The sequence below is a fragment of the Phyllobates terribilis genome, unplaced genomic scaffold (genome assembly GCF_046119375.1).
Source record: "Phyllobates terribilis strain yellow unplaced genomic scaffold, ASM4611937v1 Scaffold_7__3_contigs__length_470593459, whole genome shotgun sequence".
Taxonomy (NCBI): domain Eukaryota; kingdom Metazoa; phylum Chordata; class Amphibia; order Anura; family Dendrobatidae; genus Phyllobates; species Phyllobates terribilis.
In genome coordinates, this window is record NW_027362767.1 from 273977605 (window position 1) to 273991671 (window position 14067).

At 47.8% G+C, this 14067-nt stretch overlaps 1 protein-coding gene across 1 annotated transcript in view; it reads right to left on the bottom strand.

The window, feature by feature from the left end:
- The window catches only part of LOC141154618 (complement C5-like), a 154816-nt gene that overhangs the window by 123852 nt on the left and 16897 nt on the right, over positions 1 to 14067 (bottom strand). Inside the window, exons 17-27 of the mRNA XM_073640814.1 lie at positions 13542 to 13748; positions 13375 to 13465; positions 13210 to 13289; positions 12633 to 12772; positions 12262 to 12483; positions 12114 to 12174; positions 11533 to 11622; positions 7733 to 7945; positions 6940 to 7015; positions 6542 to 6701; positions 344 to 439 (exon numbers count right to left, since the gene is read on the bottom strand). Of these exons, the coding sequence (XP_073496915.1) occupies positions 344 to 439; positions 6542 to 6701; positions 6940 to 7015; positions 7733 to 7945; positions 11533 to 11622; positions 12114 to 12174; positions 12262 to 12483; positions 12633 to 12772; positions 13210 to 13289; positions 13375 to 13465; positions 13542 to 13748 (1436 nt within the window). The remainder of the gene's footprint in view (positions 1 to 343; positions 440 to 6541; positions 6702 to 6939; positions 7016 to 7732; positions 7946 to 11532; positions 11623 to 12113; positions 12175 to 12261; positions 12484 to 12632; positions 12773 to 13209; positions 13290 to 13374; positions 13466 to 13541; positions 13749 to 14067) is intronic.

Consider the following 14067-nt stretch of genomic DNA (forward strand, 5'->3'; position numbering starts at 1 on the left):
CCTTTTTATCTGGTTTCAGGTGTGGGTTTCATATTGTCCACACCTGTTACTTGCCACAGGTGAGTTTGAACGAGCATCACATGATTGAAACAAAGTTGTTTACCCGCAATTTTGGAAAGGAGCCAACAATTTTGTCCGGCCCATTTATGGGGTTGTGTGTGAAATGATGTCCAATTTGGCTTTTTTCTGTGTTTTTTGTGTTGTTCCATTACACACAAAGGAAATAAACATGTGTAATTGGAATAATTTTCTGGGCGAACAGTGTATACATGCAGGGCATGTAGATAGCGTGTGTCTGTATACAGGCATGGCAGTAATATAAGGTGTATATACAGGTACTCACGATGACTGGACACATGTGGAAAGCTTTTTGGATGGCGATGACCATGTACGCGGTGAGGTAGAGGGTCTTCTCTGACGCTTCTCGGGGGATCGTGCCCTGGGTGTGAATTACCGGTCAGCGTGAGGCATCCAGGACAGCTTCCCTATAGCCGCATGGTGCCCTCCCTAAACCCTACACATATTCTGACCCCACACCCCACAGTCCTTACACTGAAGCAAATAGGGCTTCTATACAGAACCTTGTTAAAGGGGCAGGAAAGGGTTATTTAAAGTTACCCAGACAGCAGACAGATGCTGCCATTCCTTGGGCTGCATGTATGAGGCACTGTGTGATCTCACCCATGATGTCCAGGTAGTCAGACAGGTCCTCGGTGGCTTTTCTCACCCACTGCCCTGGAGTACAGTGTAGTTCAGAGTGCACACACCTGATGTGGATGAGGTGCTAGTGAAGCAGGAGTGGGATCCCAGAATACTGTAGAAAACATTCACGGCACACTCAATTATTCCCCCCCACCATCGCTATAGGGAAGCCTCAGAGGTTGTGGATGTCCTTATACAGCGCCTCCGAGGCTTCTCTATAACAACGGTTTGAAATAGATTATTTTAAATCAAACGTCACCTCCACAGTCGCAGCCAAGAAGCACTGTAGTTTTCTTCATTTTGGAGGAAACACTTGAAAAAACTCTACACTTCTGCATGGATTAAGTGTGCAGTGAATATTTTCTACTTGCTGTACTGAAGTGACAGATGTCTCCCTGCGTGTGTGTAATAGTGGGGAAGGGCGTAGCCTTCCCTAGGTACTGAGATAGTTAAAGGAAGTGTTCCTGAAGTCAGACCTCTCTGAACTGTTGGTAGACCAAGCTAAGGGGTTAGCTTTAGTGGTCCAGTCAGTAGAGTAAAGGGGGAACTTAGTGCCCGGATCAAGCCTTGAGTGATATAGAGCTTGTTCCTGGCATAATTCATTGTGGGCTGCAGTACCTGTAAACAGCCACAAGATGCCACTGTCCTGGGTGCAGATGTCAGGTTGAGTCTGCTAGCAGGGTTACAGGCAGTGATGAGTTAATGCTGTGTGATGACAGCTCACCGAGGGTGGGCACTTTGGGAAAATTCCTGCTTAAGTTTCCAGAAAGCAGGAGGAGTCACTCAGTAAGAGTTTGGACAGTAAATCGTTCAGGCAGCCTGACTATAGTGGCTGCTAGGGTAGACGGGAGCTCCATACCCTCAGACAGTGGGATCACTAGTGTTACAGTCTCCTTCCGCAAGAGCAAGAGTCCTGTTAGCCGGCCGGAGAAGCTCATCAGAGGTAGTGAGAACCCGGGGCACTTCTAGTCTGCATGAAGGAGAGGAAGACAAACAGGACTCCAGGCTAAGACGTGGGGGAGAGATCGGATCCAGGTCACTGTCAGTGTTACAGAAGAGTCTCTTGGGCCAGAGATTAGAGTCACAGAGATGCTTCACTTAAGGAGGGAACCAGGGCTGAAGATGTTGCCAGCGCCTGTGAGAGAGATGACAGCCTGTCGGGCCTTATCCATTATATCTGCCTGTAAATACTGTATATATTCCTCTTCCCCAAGTAAAGTTCAAGTTCTGGTTAAGAACCTCGTGTCCTCTGAATTTATTGCTGCCCTGGTCCCAGAAGAGAAATGCCTGGAGACAGCCGCGATCGGATGGCTTGAAGTAAGTGAAGAGCACTACATACACAGCCACACTGCAGAGGGACGACACGTATTGTCTGTAGGGTGCCATAGCGAGTGGGGACTACAGCTCACCCACGACTACCTCGCTGGGGCACCTTACATGTGCATAAGAAGAGACCTGTCAGTCACAGGCAGTGGGCGGGGAGAAGCCGGGTGTTATGTTCTGCTACCAGAGCCAAGGAAAGAGAGGAGATCTGTCCCTACGATAGAACCCAGCTAGATCCCCACGATGTAACAGGGGACCTGATCCTGCGACCAGACCCGCCAAAGTCCTCAGCCAGCCCGCACGGAGACCCACAGACGCGGGGAAGGAATCCCCACAAGCACCAGGGACTGGGAGCAAAATGGACACCTCCTAACAGAAATAGTAGCAGACAGACGAACAAACAATAAATATAGAACACAGAGGTCCGAAGACCAAGCAAACTAACAGAGTTAGATACTGAGCACCGGCTAGCTAAAGAGTAGTAATACAATGAAGTCCAGCAAAGCCAGAAGGGCGCAAGAACTGCTCAACATCCTGGTTTTTCCTTTCTGTCTGGCCATTAGATTCAGGATGATATCCGGATGAGAACGACAAATGAACTCCCAACCTGTCACAAAAGGCGCGCCAAAAACGAGCCACGAACTGAGGTCCCCTATCAGAAACAATGTCAGTAGGAACGCCATGAAGTCTGACAATTTCCTTGACAAAGGCCTTAGCGAGAGTCTTAGCGCAGGGAGCCAAGTGACACATCTTGCTAAAACGGTCCACGACCACCCAGATGACAGTAAAACCCTCAGAGGGGGGAAGGTCAGTTATAAAGTCCATAGCCAAATGTGTCCAAGGAGCACTGGGAACCTCCAGAGGGCAAAGCAACCCCGCAGCAGGAGTATGTGAGGACTTAGATCTAGCACATATAGTACATTGACGCACCCACTTAATGACTTCCTTCTGCCATCCAGGCCACCAAAAACTGCGACCCACCAGTCTCTTGGTCTCAGAGATTCCGGGATGACCTGCCAACCGAGATTCGTGACACTCAACAAACAAATCTCTCCTAAAGGTCCCAGGCACAAACAACCTCCCATGAGGAGTGTTAGATGGGGCATTCTCCTGTGCTCTAAGAATCTCATCTTCCAAAACGGAGTCCAAAGCAGCTATCACAACACCTTCTCGTAAAATGTTCTCCTCTTTCTCAGCACCGACTATGGGAGAAAAACTGCGAGACAAGGCATCCGCCTTAACATTCTTAGTACCTGGGATGTAAGTAACGGAAAAATTAAACCGCGAGAAAAACAGTGCCCACCTAGCCTGACGGGCATTCAGGCGCTTGGCAGCATCAAGATATATCAGATTTTTATGATCCGTAAAAACCTGAACGGGAAATTCAGCACCTTCCAAGAGGTGGCGCCAGTGTTCAAATGCGAGTTTAATAGCCAATAATTCCCGATTACCAATATCGTAATTCAGTTCAGTCTCCGAAAATTTTTTTGAAAAAAAGGCACAGGGATGTACTCCATCCCCGTTATCCTGAGACAATACTGCGCCAACCCCCACAGAGGAAGCATCAACCTCAACCAAAAACGGCTTAGTCACATCAGGCTGCATAAGGATGGGAGCAGAGGTGAACCTCTCCTTGAGATACACAAAAGCTTCAATGGCCTCAGCAGTCCACTGAACCGCATCAGCACCTTTCCTGGTGAGATCGGTCAGCGGTTTGACAATAATAGAAAAATTTTTAATGAATTTTCTATAATAATTGGCGAAACCCAAAAACCTCTGTATCGATTTCAAACCAATAGGCCTAGGCCATTCCTGCACAGCTTGAACTTTCACCGGGTCCATCTCAAAACCTTCGCTGGAGATAATGTAGCCCAAAAAACTAATTCTCTGTACAGCGAACTCACATTTCTCCAGCTTAGCAAAAAGCGAATTGTCAATTAATAACTGTAATACTTCACGTACGCTCCGCCAATGAGATTCCAGATCCGGCGAATAAATCAAAATGTCATCCAAATACACAACCACATTTTTGCCGATCAAAGGTCTAAGGATGTCATTAATAAGATTCTGAAAAAATGCAGGAGCATTGGTAAGACCAAAAGGCATAACCAGATTCTCAAAATGACCCACAGGAGTGTTAAAAGCAGTCTTCCATTCGTCACCCTCCTTCATGCGCAACAGATTGTATGCCCCCCGAAGGTCAATTTTAGAGAACCACTTGGCCCCCACTAACTGGTTAAACAGATCAGGAATCAATGGCAGTGGGTAAGGATTGCGTACAGTAATTTTATTAATCTCACGAAAGTCCAGACAAGGACGTAAACCGCCATCTTTCTTTTTTACAAAAAAAAATCCAACAGCCACAGGAGACTTGGAAGGCCTAATGTGACCGGCGGCCAAACTTGTCTGTATGTATTCCTCCAAAGCCTTTCTCTCAGGAATAGTAAGGTTAAATAAACGACTTTTAGGAAGAGTCGCTCCAGGGACAAATTCAATAGTACAATCATAGTCTCTATGGGGAGGCAAAACCTGCGATTCCTTCTCAGAAAAAACTCTCCAAAAATCCTGAATAGGTACAGGCAATTCCCCCCTATCCACAGCTGCAATACGCCCGTTACAACACTTGTCATAACATTTATGGCTCCAGGATTTAATTTCATTGGTAGACCAATCCAGTACAGGATTGTGCAATTTTAACCAGGGCAACCCCAATATTACTGGAGAAGGCAAGTTATTCAAAACTACCAAATCCAAATTCTCATGGTGAACACCATTAATAGTGAGGGGAAATTCACAGACCTTGAGAGTAACATTCTTCAAAGGGGAACCATCCACAGAAACCACAGCAATGGGGGATGACAAAAGGTTCGGGTTTTAAATTGAGTTTTTCCAAGAATCCTCCATCAATTACATTCAGAGTAGACCCACAATCGACAAACACCCGAAATTCCATTAATTTTTCCTGAGCAATAGTGGAAGCAGCTAAAAATACACCCTTGGAATTTAAACAGGCAATACGGGCATGACTGACCATTTTTTTTTCTTTCTTCATACGAAGCACACAGCTTTTAATAAAATGACCAGAATTTCCGCAATAGAAACACAAACCTTCAGAAAATCTGCGGTGCTTTTCTTGAGAGCGAGGTGCCATCGCTCCAATCTCCATCGCCTCTCCACTGTCAGTACACACATTCTCATGACCAGAAACTGACATAGCAGAGGATTTGCTCTCATTAACCCTTGCACGCAGTCTCCTATCCACCCGTATAGCTAATTGCATAGCCTGTTGCAAATCTTCAGGTGTGGGATAAGCAATTAGCAGGTCTTTAACCCTTTCACTAAGCCCTGCAAGAAACAGACTCTTCAGAGCAGAATCGTTCCACCCTATTTGAGTAGACCACCGACGGAAATGAGTACAATATTTTTCCACATTACCTGATCCCTGTCTCAAACGTCTCAACTCAGTCTCAGCAGATGAGACACGGTCAGGATCATCATATAACAGCCCCAAAGCAGAAAAAAAACTATCCACTGATCTAAAGCATGTATCACTAGGTTGCAAAGAAAAGGCCCACTCCTGAGGCTCTTTGCGCAAAAGTGACATTATGAACCCTATGCGCTGGGATTCATCCCCAGAGGACCTGGGTCTCAAACGAAAATACAATAAGCAAGTATTTTTAAATGAAAAAAATTCTTGATGTTCACCAAAAAATAAATCAGGCAAACGTACCTTAGGCTCCAAGAAATGTGCTCCAGGACAGTTACTCACGTGCTGATGGAGCTCGGCCACCTCCAGAGAGAGTCCCTGCAGGCGTTTAGCCAAATCCAGAACCGACACCATGATGGAACAGAAAAATCTTTCCTTAGAGAATTTGCGGGCTGGACTTACTGTTATGTTCTGCTACCAGAGCCAAGGAAAGAGAGGAGATCTGTCCCTACGATAGAACTCAGCTAGATCCCCACGATGTAACAGGGGACCTGATCCTGCGACCAGACCCGCCAAAGTCCTCAGCCAGCCCGCACGGAGACCCACAGACGCGGGGAAGGAATCCCCACAAGCACCAGGGACTGGGAGCAAAATGGACACCTCCTAACAGAAATAGTAGCAGACAGACGAACAAACAATAAATATAGAACACAGAGGTCCGAAGACCAAGCAAACTAACAGAGTTAGATACTGAGCACCGGCTAGCTAAAGAGTAGTAATACAATGAAGTCCAGCAAAGCCAGAAGGGCGGAGCAGGACTAAATAGGCCAACAAGGTCATGTGACCAGCAATAGAAAAAACCTAAGAGCAAGGTTCTAACACCGGGAACATGTCGGACTCCTCTCCAGCAGCTTTTAAAGTCAGCTCTTCTCTGAAATGCCGCAGCATCTGAGTCAGGCATCATGGCTGAGATCACACAGTACCTGATATGTGCAGTACGTGGACCAGCAGCTTCTTTCCACTGTCAATGTCCCTTTGATGGGCTGGTGTCCAGTCTTGTTTCATGGGTGTTCACCCCAGATTCCTCACCTGCAGTTTTACGGGTGAGGAGGTGGACTTCTCCTGGAAGGATCCGTCTTGGGCCTGGCAGTTGTCAATCAACCATAGTAGAGTGGTGCATACGGACATCTGATCAATGGCGACATATCGATGAACATCCCCGAAGATACGCAGAGCAAAAGCCGTCATCCTGCGGAGAAACCACGCCGTCACCCAGCTAAGGGGGTATGCAACGCGCTAAATACACATCTGCTCTACTACCTGCTCCACTACCTGCTCCACATGAGTGTCAGTTATTACTGCACCACAGGAATTGTTTTCAGGAACCAGGAGGACCAGGATGAGCAAAGTTCTAGGCTCTTCCCATAAAGGGTTGAGTCGGGGAGCAGAGGATTGTGTAAGGACCACCATTGTGTCCCTGTACATACCAGGTGCTGGGCTGACTGTCCCGCCATAGACTGTAGGAATAATCTCTGTTCCTGAACGCCAGGACACTGCTGACTCCTAAAGATATGAGAGGGACACAATGAGAGGGAATAAGGGGATACACAGCGAGGTGCCCTGACACAGATCTGGGGGGATCCACAGCGAGGTGCCCTGACACAGATCTGGGGGGATACACAGCGAGGGGCCTGTGCACAGATCTGGGGGAAGATACACAGCGAGGGGCCTGTGCACAGATCTGGGGGGATACACATCAAGGGGCCCTGACACAGATCTGGGGGGATACACAGCGAGGGACCTGTGCACAGATCTGGGGGGGATACACAGCGAGGGGCCTGTGCACAGATCTGGGGGGGATACACAGCAAGGGGCCCTGACATAGATCTGGTGGGATACACAGCGAGGAGCCCTGACACAGATCTGGGGGGGATACACATCGAGGGGCCCTGACACAGATCTGGGGGGATACACAGCGAGGGGCCTGTGCACAGGTCTGGGGGGGATACACAGCGAGGGGCCTGTGCACAGATCTGGGGGGGATACACAGCGAGGGGCCCAGACATAGATTTGGTGGGATACACAGTGAGGTGCCCTGACACAGATCTGGGGGGGTCCACAGTGAGGGGCCCAGACACAGATCTGGGGGGATACTCAGCAAGGGGCCTGTGCACAGATCTGGGAGGATACACAAAGAGGGATCCAGGCATAGATCTGGGGGGGATACACATTAAGGGGTGCATGGGCACACATCTGGGGGGCTGCAGGGGTGGCGTTCACCTTCTTTTAGCTTCTTCTTCATGCTCAGCTGTGCGGAGAGAATGTTGGCCCCCAGGAGGCTCCACTGCTGCTTTGTCTCCAGGTAGTGATAGACGTAGAATATGGGAGCCACTCTCGCCAGCTCCATCTCTGCATTCCCTTTTGGAATGCTGACCAAATACTTCACCCCGTCCTCATTAAGGACTGAGTCAATCACCTCTCCCATAATATTCCCTGATTAAAGGAGGAGAGAAAGAAGATCCACGTCAGAAACCTGCACACCTCCAGAGCTGCATTCATAATACTGCTGTTACATCATGTCTTATCCTCCAGTCACATCCAGAGTTGCACTTATAATACTGCTATTACATCATGTCTTATACTTCAGAGCTGCAGTCACTATTCTATTGTTACATTGTGTCTTATCCTACAGTCACCTCCACAGCTGCAGTCACTATTCTGCTGTTACATCATGACACTGGCGGACACAGACAGAAGAGGACCCTGTGCAAGAACATTACATCAGCCCTTTGCTGACCAATAGCTCATCATAATGCATAAATCCACCTGCTTTGGAGGCGGAAAGGGCCCCCACACCTCTTGGGCTCTTGTGCGGCTGCACAGGTTGCACCAATGATATGTCCACCCCTGCATCATGATGTATACTCCAGTCACCTCCAGAGCTGCAATCACTATTCTGCTGTTACATCATGTCTTATCCTCCAGTCACATCCAAAGCTACGTTCATAATACTGCTGTTACATCATGTCTTATCCTCAGGAGCTGTGGTCACTGTTCTGCTGTCACATCATGTCTTATCCTCCAGTCACCTCCAGAGCTGTGATCACTATTCTGCCACATTGTGTCTTATACTCCAGTCACCTCCAGAGCTACGATCACTATTCTGTTACATTGTGTCTTATCCTCCAGAGGCACGATCACTATTCTGTTATATTGTGTCTTATACTCCAGTCACCTCCAGAGCTGCAGTCACTATTCTGTTACATTGTGTCTTATCTTCCAGTCACCTCCAGAGCTACAATCACTATTCTATTACATTGTGTCTTAGGCTGAGTGCCCACTATGCGTTTTTCAAGCATTTTTGCCGCGGAATTTCCGCAGCGAAAATTCTTAAAAAACGCTTGGTAATATGTGCCCCATGCGCACATGCGGCGGAAATTTCCGCTGCAGATTATCATTGCGGAAAAATACTCAGCATGTCCATTAATTTTGCGGACATGCAGCGTAATTGCCGCCATTGACTTGCATTGAATCGCTTGAAATCCGCATCACTGCATCTGCACATGCGGATATGAAGCGATGTGCACATGGTACCCGGGTTTGGAGAAGAGGAGACTCTCATCCGGACCCGGGTACCATAGTACCTGTAAAAAAAAGAATTTAAAATAAAAAATAAAGATTATACTTACCTTCTGATGGCCCCCGTTCTTTGCTCCGCTGCGTCCGGTGTGTTGGGCGGCTCGTGGTGGTGTGAAAAGACCTTCCATGACGTCATTTAGTCATGTGACAGGTCACGCGACCGCTGACGTCGGCGGTCGCGTGACCTGTCACATGACTAAATGACGTCATGGCAGGTCCTTTTACACAACCACGAGACACCGGGGAGACCGGACGCAGCGGAGAAAACACCGGGGGCCATCGGAAGGTAAGTATAATCTTTATTTTTTACCATTCTTATTCTTTTTTTTAACTATTACTTGGTCACACTATATAAATCCATGCCGGTTGCATGGATTTATACAGTACAGACCAAAAGTTTGGACACACCTTCTCATTTAAAGATTTTTCTGTATTTTCATGACTATGAAAATTGTACATTCACACTGAAGGCATCAAAACTATGAATTAACACATGTGGAATTATATACTTAACAAAAAAGTGTGAAACAACTGAAAATATGTCTTATATTCTAGGTTCTTCAAAGTAGCCACCTTTTGCTTTGATGACTGCTTTGCACACTCTTGGCATTCTCTTGATGAGCTTCAAGAGGTAGTCATCGGAAATGGTTTTCACTTCACAGGTGTGCCCTGTCAGGTTTAATAAGTGGGATTTCTTGCCTTATAAATGGAGTTTGGACCATCAGTTGTGTTGTGCAGAAGTCTGGTGGATACACAGCTGATAGTCCTACTGACTAGACTGTTAGAATCTGTATTATGGCAAGAAAAAAGCAGCTAAGTAAAGAAAAACGAGTGGCCATCATTACTTTAAGAAATGAAGGTCAGTCAGTGCAAAAAATTGGGAAAACTTTGAAAGTGCCCCCAAGTGCAGTTGCAAAATCCATCAAGCCCTACAAAGAAACTGGCTCACATGAGGACCGCCCCAGGAAAGGAAGACCAAGAGTCATCTCTGCTTCTGAGGATAAGTTTATCCGAGTCACCAGCCTCAGAAATCGCAGGTTAACAGCAGCTCAGATTAGAGACCAGGTCAATGCCACACAGAGTTCTAGCAGCAGACACATCTCTACAACAACTGTTAAGAGGAGACTTTGTGCAGCAGGCCTTCATGGTAAAATAGCTGCTAGGAAACCACTGCTAAGGACAGGCAACAAGCAGAAGAGACTTGTTTGGGCTAAAGAACACAAGGAATGTACATTAGACCAGTGGAAATCTGTGCTTTGGTCTGATAAGTCCAAATTTGAGATCTTTGGTTCCAACCACCGTGTATTTGTGCGACGCAGAAAAGGTGAACGGATGGACTCTACATGCCTGGTTCCCACCGTGAAGCATGGAGGAGGAGGTGTGATGGTGTGGGGGTGCTTTGCTGGTGACACTGTTGGGGATTTATTCAAAACTGAAGGCATACTGAACCAGCATGGCTACCACAGCATCTTGCAGTGGCATGCTATTCCATCCGGTTTGCGTTTAGTTGGACCATCATTTATTTTTCAACAGGACAATGACCCCAAACACACCTCCAGGCTGTGTAAGGGCTATTTGACCAAGAGGGAGAGTGATGGGGTGCTACGCCAGATGACCTGGCCTCCACAGTCACCAGACCTGAACCCAATCGAGATGGTTTGGGGTGAGCTGGACCGCAGAGTGAAGGCAAAAGGGCCAACAAGTGCTAAGCATCTCTGGGAACTCCTTCAAGATTGTTGGAAGACCATTTCCGGTGACTACCTCTTGAAGCTCATCAAGAGAATGCCAAGAGTGTGCAAAGCAGTCATCAAAGCAAAAGGTGGCTACTTTGAAGAACCTAGAATATAAGACATATTTTCAGTTGTTTCACACTTTTTTGTTAAGTATATAATTCCACATGTGGTAATTCATAGTTTTGACGCCTTCAGTGTGAATGTACAATTTTCATAGTCATGAAAATACAGAAAAATCTTTAAATGAGAAGGTGTGTCCAAACTTTTGATCTGTACTGTATAGTGTGACCAAGTTGTCAAGCACTTTTCCAAGTGATGCTAAAATCGCTTGGAAAAGCGCTTGATAACCCGCATGCAGAAATGCATGGAAAAACGCTTGACAAACGCTTCTACCTGGCGGGAAAAACGCATGTAAAATCCGCATGGTTTTTCCTGCCAGGGAGAAGCGGAAAAAATATGCAGCATTTCTGCATTGTGGGCACTTAGCCTTATACTCTAGTCACCTCCAGAGCTACGATCACTATTCTGTTACATTGTGTCTTATGCTCCAGTCACCTCCAGAGCTGCGCTCACTATTCTGCTGTTACATCATGTCTTATTCTTTGGTCATATCTCCCACAAAGCACTGCAGTAGTGTTTAGCATGTCCTGCTTGAATATCTCCCACAGTGCAATGCTCCATTGCATGCTGGGACTTTTGGTCACTCACCGTTGATTGAGAAGATGCGGCTGATCTTGGACTTGGGCACGGTGTTAGCGGGTATCCGGTAGGGTAGATCCTGTTGCCTCTTTGTCACCCCTTATGTGAATAGATGATGAGGGTGTTAGGAGCTGACATTTGGTGCCCAGCACACAGTGAGAGTCCACTCTCCCCCTACAGACAGTACACCTATGATGGCGGCATACAGCGACCATCACATCCATCTTAGTCCAAACTCCTATCTACTTTACGTTGTGTTTCAGTCCCGCACCAATTTCTCAATCTCTGCTTGCTGTCAGTGAATAGCATTCAGACCCATCTTGGCCTGCGCACAGCTGATGGCTTGTTTCAATGTAGCACATGGAGGGCAGGCTGATATATTGTAACAAGCAATCAGGAAAGGAGACACGTGCTACTGCACTGATACACTGTACCAGACCCTCAGCTGTGTGAGCAGGACTAAGTCAGCACAGGTTTCCATTCCCCAAATGCAAGCAGATCTTGAAGATGTAAATGATTGAAATACAAAGTGAACTGATGAGCCGCATTGATATACAACCTTCTCTAGCTTTGCCCCCACTGGCACGTACCGCGGAGCCCCAGCGGATCCAGCGTAAATCCCACACTCTGCTCCATTTTAATTCCCTCCGACTGGAAAACAAGCAGAGGTCACATGATCATACTGTCGTCACTTAAAGGGACACTGCCCAGGAGCCACTGCTGCTCAGAGCAACCTACCACGACACGCAGTGTTTTCACTATTTTCTCACTGTTGAATTGCACGTTCAGGGTGAAGTTGATGGTGTGCAGGCCGAGTGCCAGGGGCAGGATGTTGTAGGTGAATACCCTGGGCACCTCCGGCTTGAACTCCTCGCTGCAGTCTTTGGATTTCCCGCGATGCTCAGTCTTCAGTTCAGTCACCAGACAGATTTCTTTACCCACAGACACAGAGATGCAATCCTGAGAGGCAACAGTGACGCAGCAATGAGGGGTATACATTAGACAGATTGCCCAGAGATATCACATACCGCAGGGCCACCACGACTGTGACCGCACTGGGTATCCTGTAACACTCCCTGTACCCATAGGATCATTTGGGGATGACCTGCCTTGACCTTGGAGTTCTGGTAGTTGTAGACAATGACTTGGATCTCCACTTGTTCCCCCCGGATAACAGAGTACGGCAACTGCACATCGATGAACAGGTCTTTATATACAGTTATCTGTACCGGATCCGCCACACACAGGCCTGCAAAACCAGAACCAGCTATGTCAAAGAAGCAAAGGCCACTAGAGGGCTCTGTTCTATCACTGATACCTACTTCTGACCACAAGGGGTCTCTGCTCTATCAGCGTTACCTTTTCCTGACCACTAGGGGGCTCCGTTCTATCACCATTATTTTCTCCTGACCACTAGGGTTCTCTGTTCTATCAACGTTACCTTTTCCTGACCGTTAGGTGGCACTGCTCTATCACCATTACCTTTGCCTGACCGCTAGGGGGCTCTGCTTTATCACCATTACCTTTTTAGCTGACCACGAGGGCGCAATGCTTTATCACAGTTACCTTCCCTTGACCACTAAGGGGTTCTGCTCTTTTACTTCTTCCTGACCACTGGGGGCTCTCATCTTGGTGGCGGGGTCTGGAGTCTGTGTTGCACTCTGTAGTCGCAGTATCTGTTCTCACCTTGGTCAGACATGCCGATCCCCTGGATCTCCCAGGTGGTCAGAGAGTCAGGCAGGATCAGGCCGGTCTCTTTAAAGCCTCTTTTATGGAGAGAGTAGAAAATGATGTCTTAGCGCTGCAGACCCCGCCCCTGAGGAACAGACTCCGCCCCATACATGTAAGCACCTGTCGGAGATGGAGAGCTCCTCCCACAACCAGCTCTCAGGGAAGTAACTGCGGATCTCCGGCTCGTCCAGATCAAACACCGTTCTGATGACTAGAAGACGACACAACCTGGTTATTTCCTCCTCTCCTCCGGGGAGCTGACAGCGGCCGGCCCTGTGAATACTCACACATTCGGCCCATATCCAGCTCTTTCTGGGCCAGCTGGTGGTCTTTCTTCTTTACCACCTCACAGCAAGCCTTGAAGGCGTTGACGCAGGGCTGTCCTTTGTCCTTCTGGATACGCACTATTCCTTTCTCGCACTCGCGGTCCTCCTTGAAGGCCCGGCCCCCGGCCTCGCAGCACTGCCGGAGACGCTTGTCGTTATACTTGTTGACTGAGAAAGAGCGATTATTATAAGACAAGTCGATTACCTGTGGTCACATTGATGAGGGCGGCCACGCTGGGACAGGTGTCATGTGACCGCGCTGATGGCGGGCGGTGCACCTCAATGCTGTAGCGTGGTCCCCATAGTCATCATATAATGAGACTATCGGCAGCTTTAATAGACTCTGTGCTCCAGTTCCCCACCAGCTAAGATCTCTGCTTCCTGTCAGTGAATGACATCCTACTCTGACCCAGTTGTATTTGGTCAGGATGATCAGAAGTGGAGAGAGATCGAGCTGCTGTGTGCGACTCACAGAGGATCGGATACA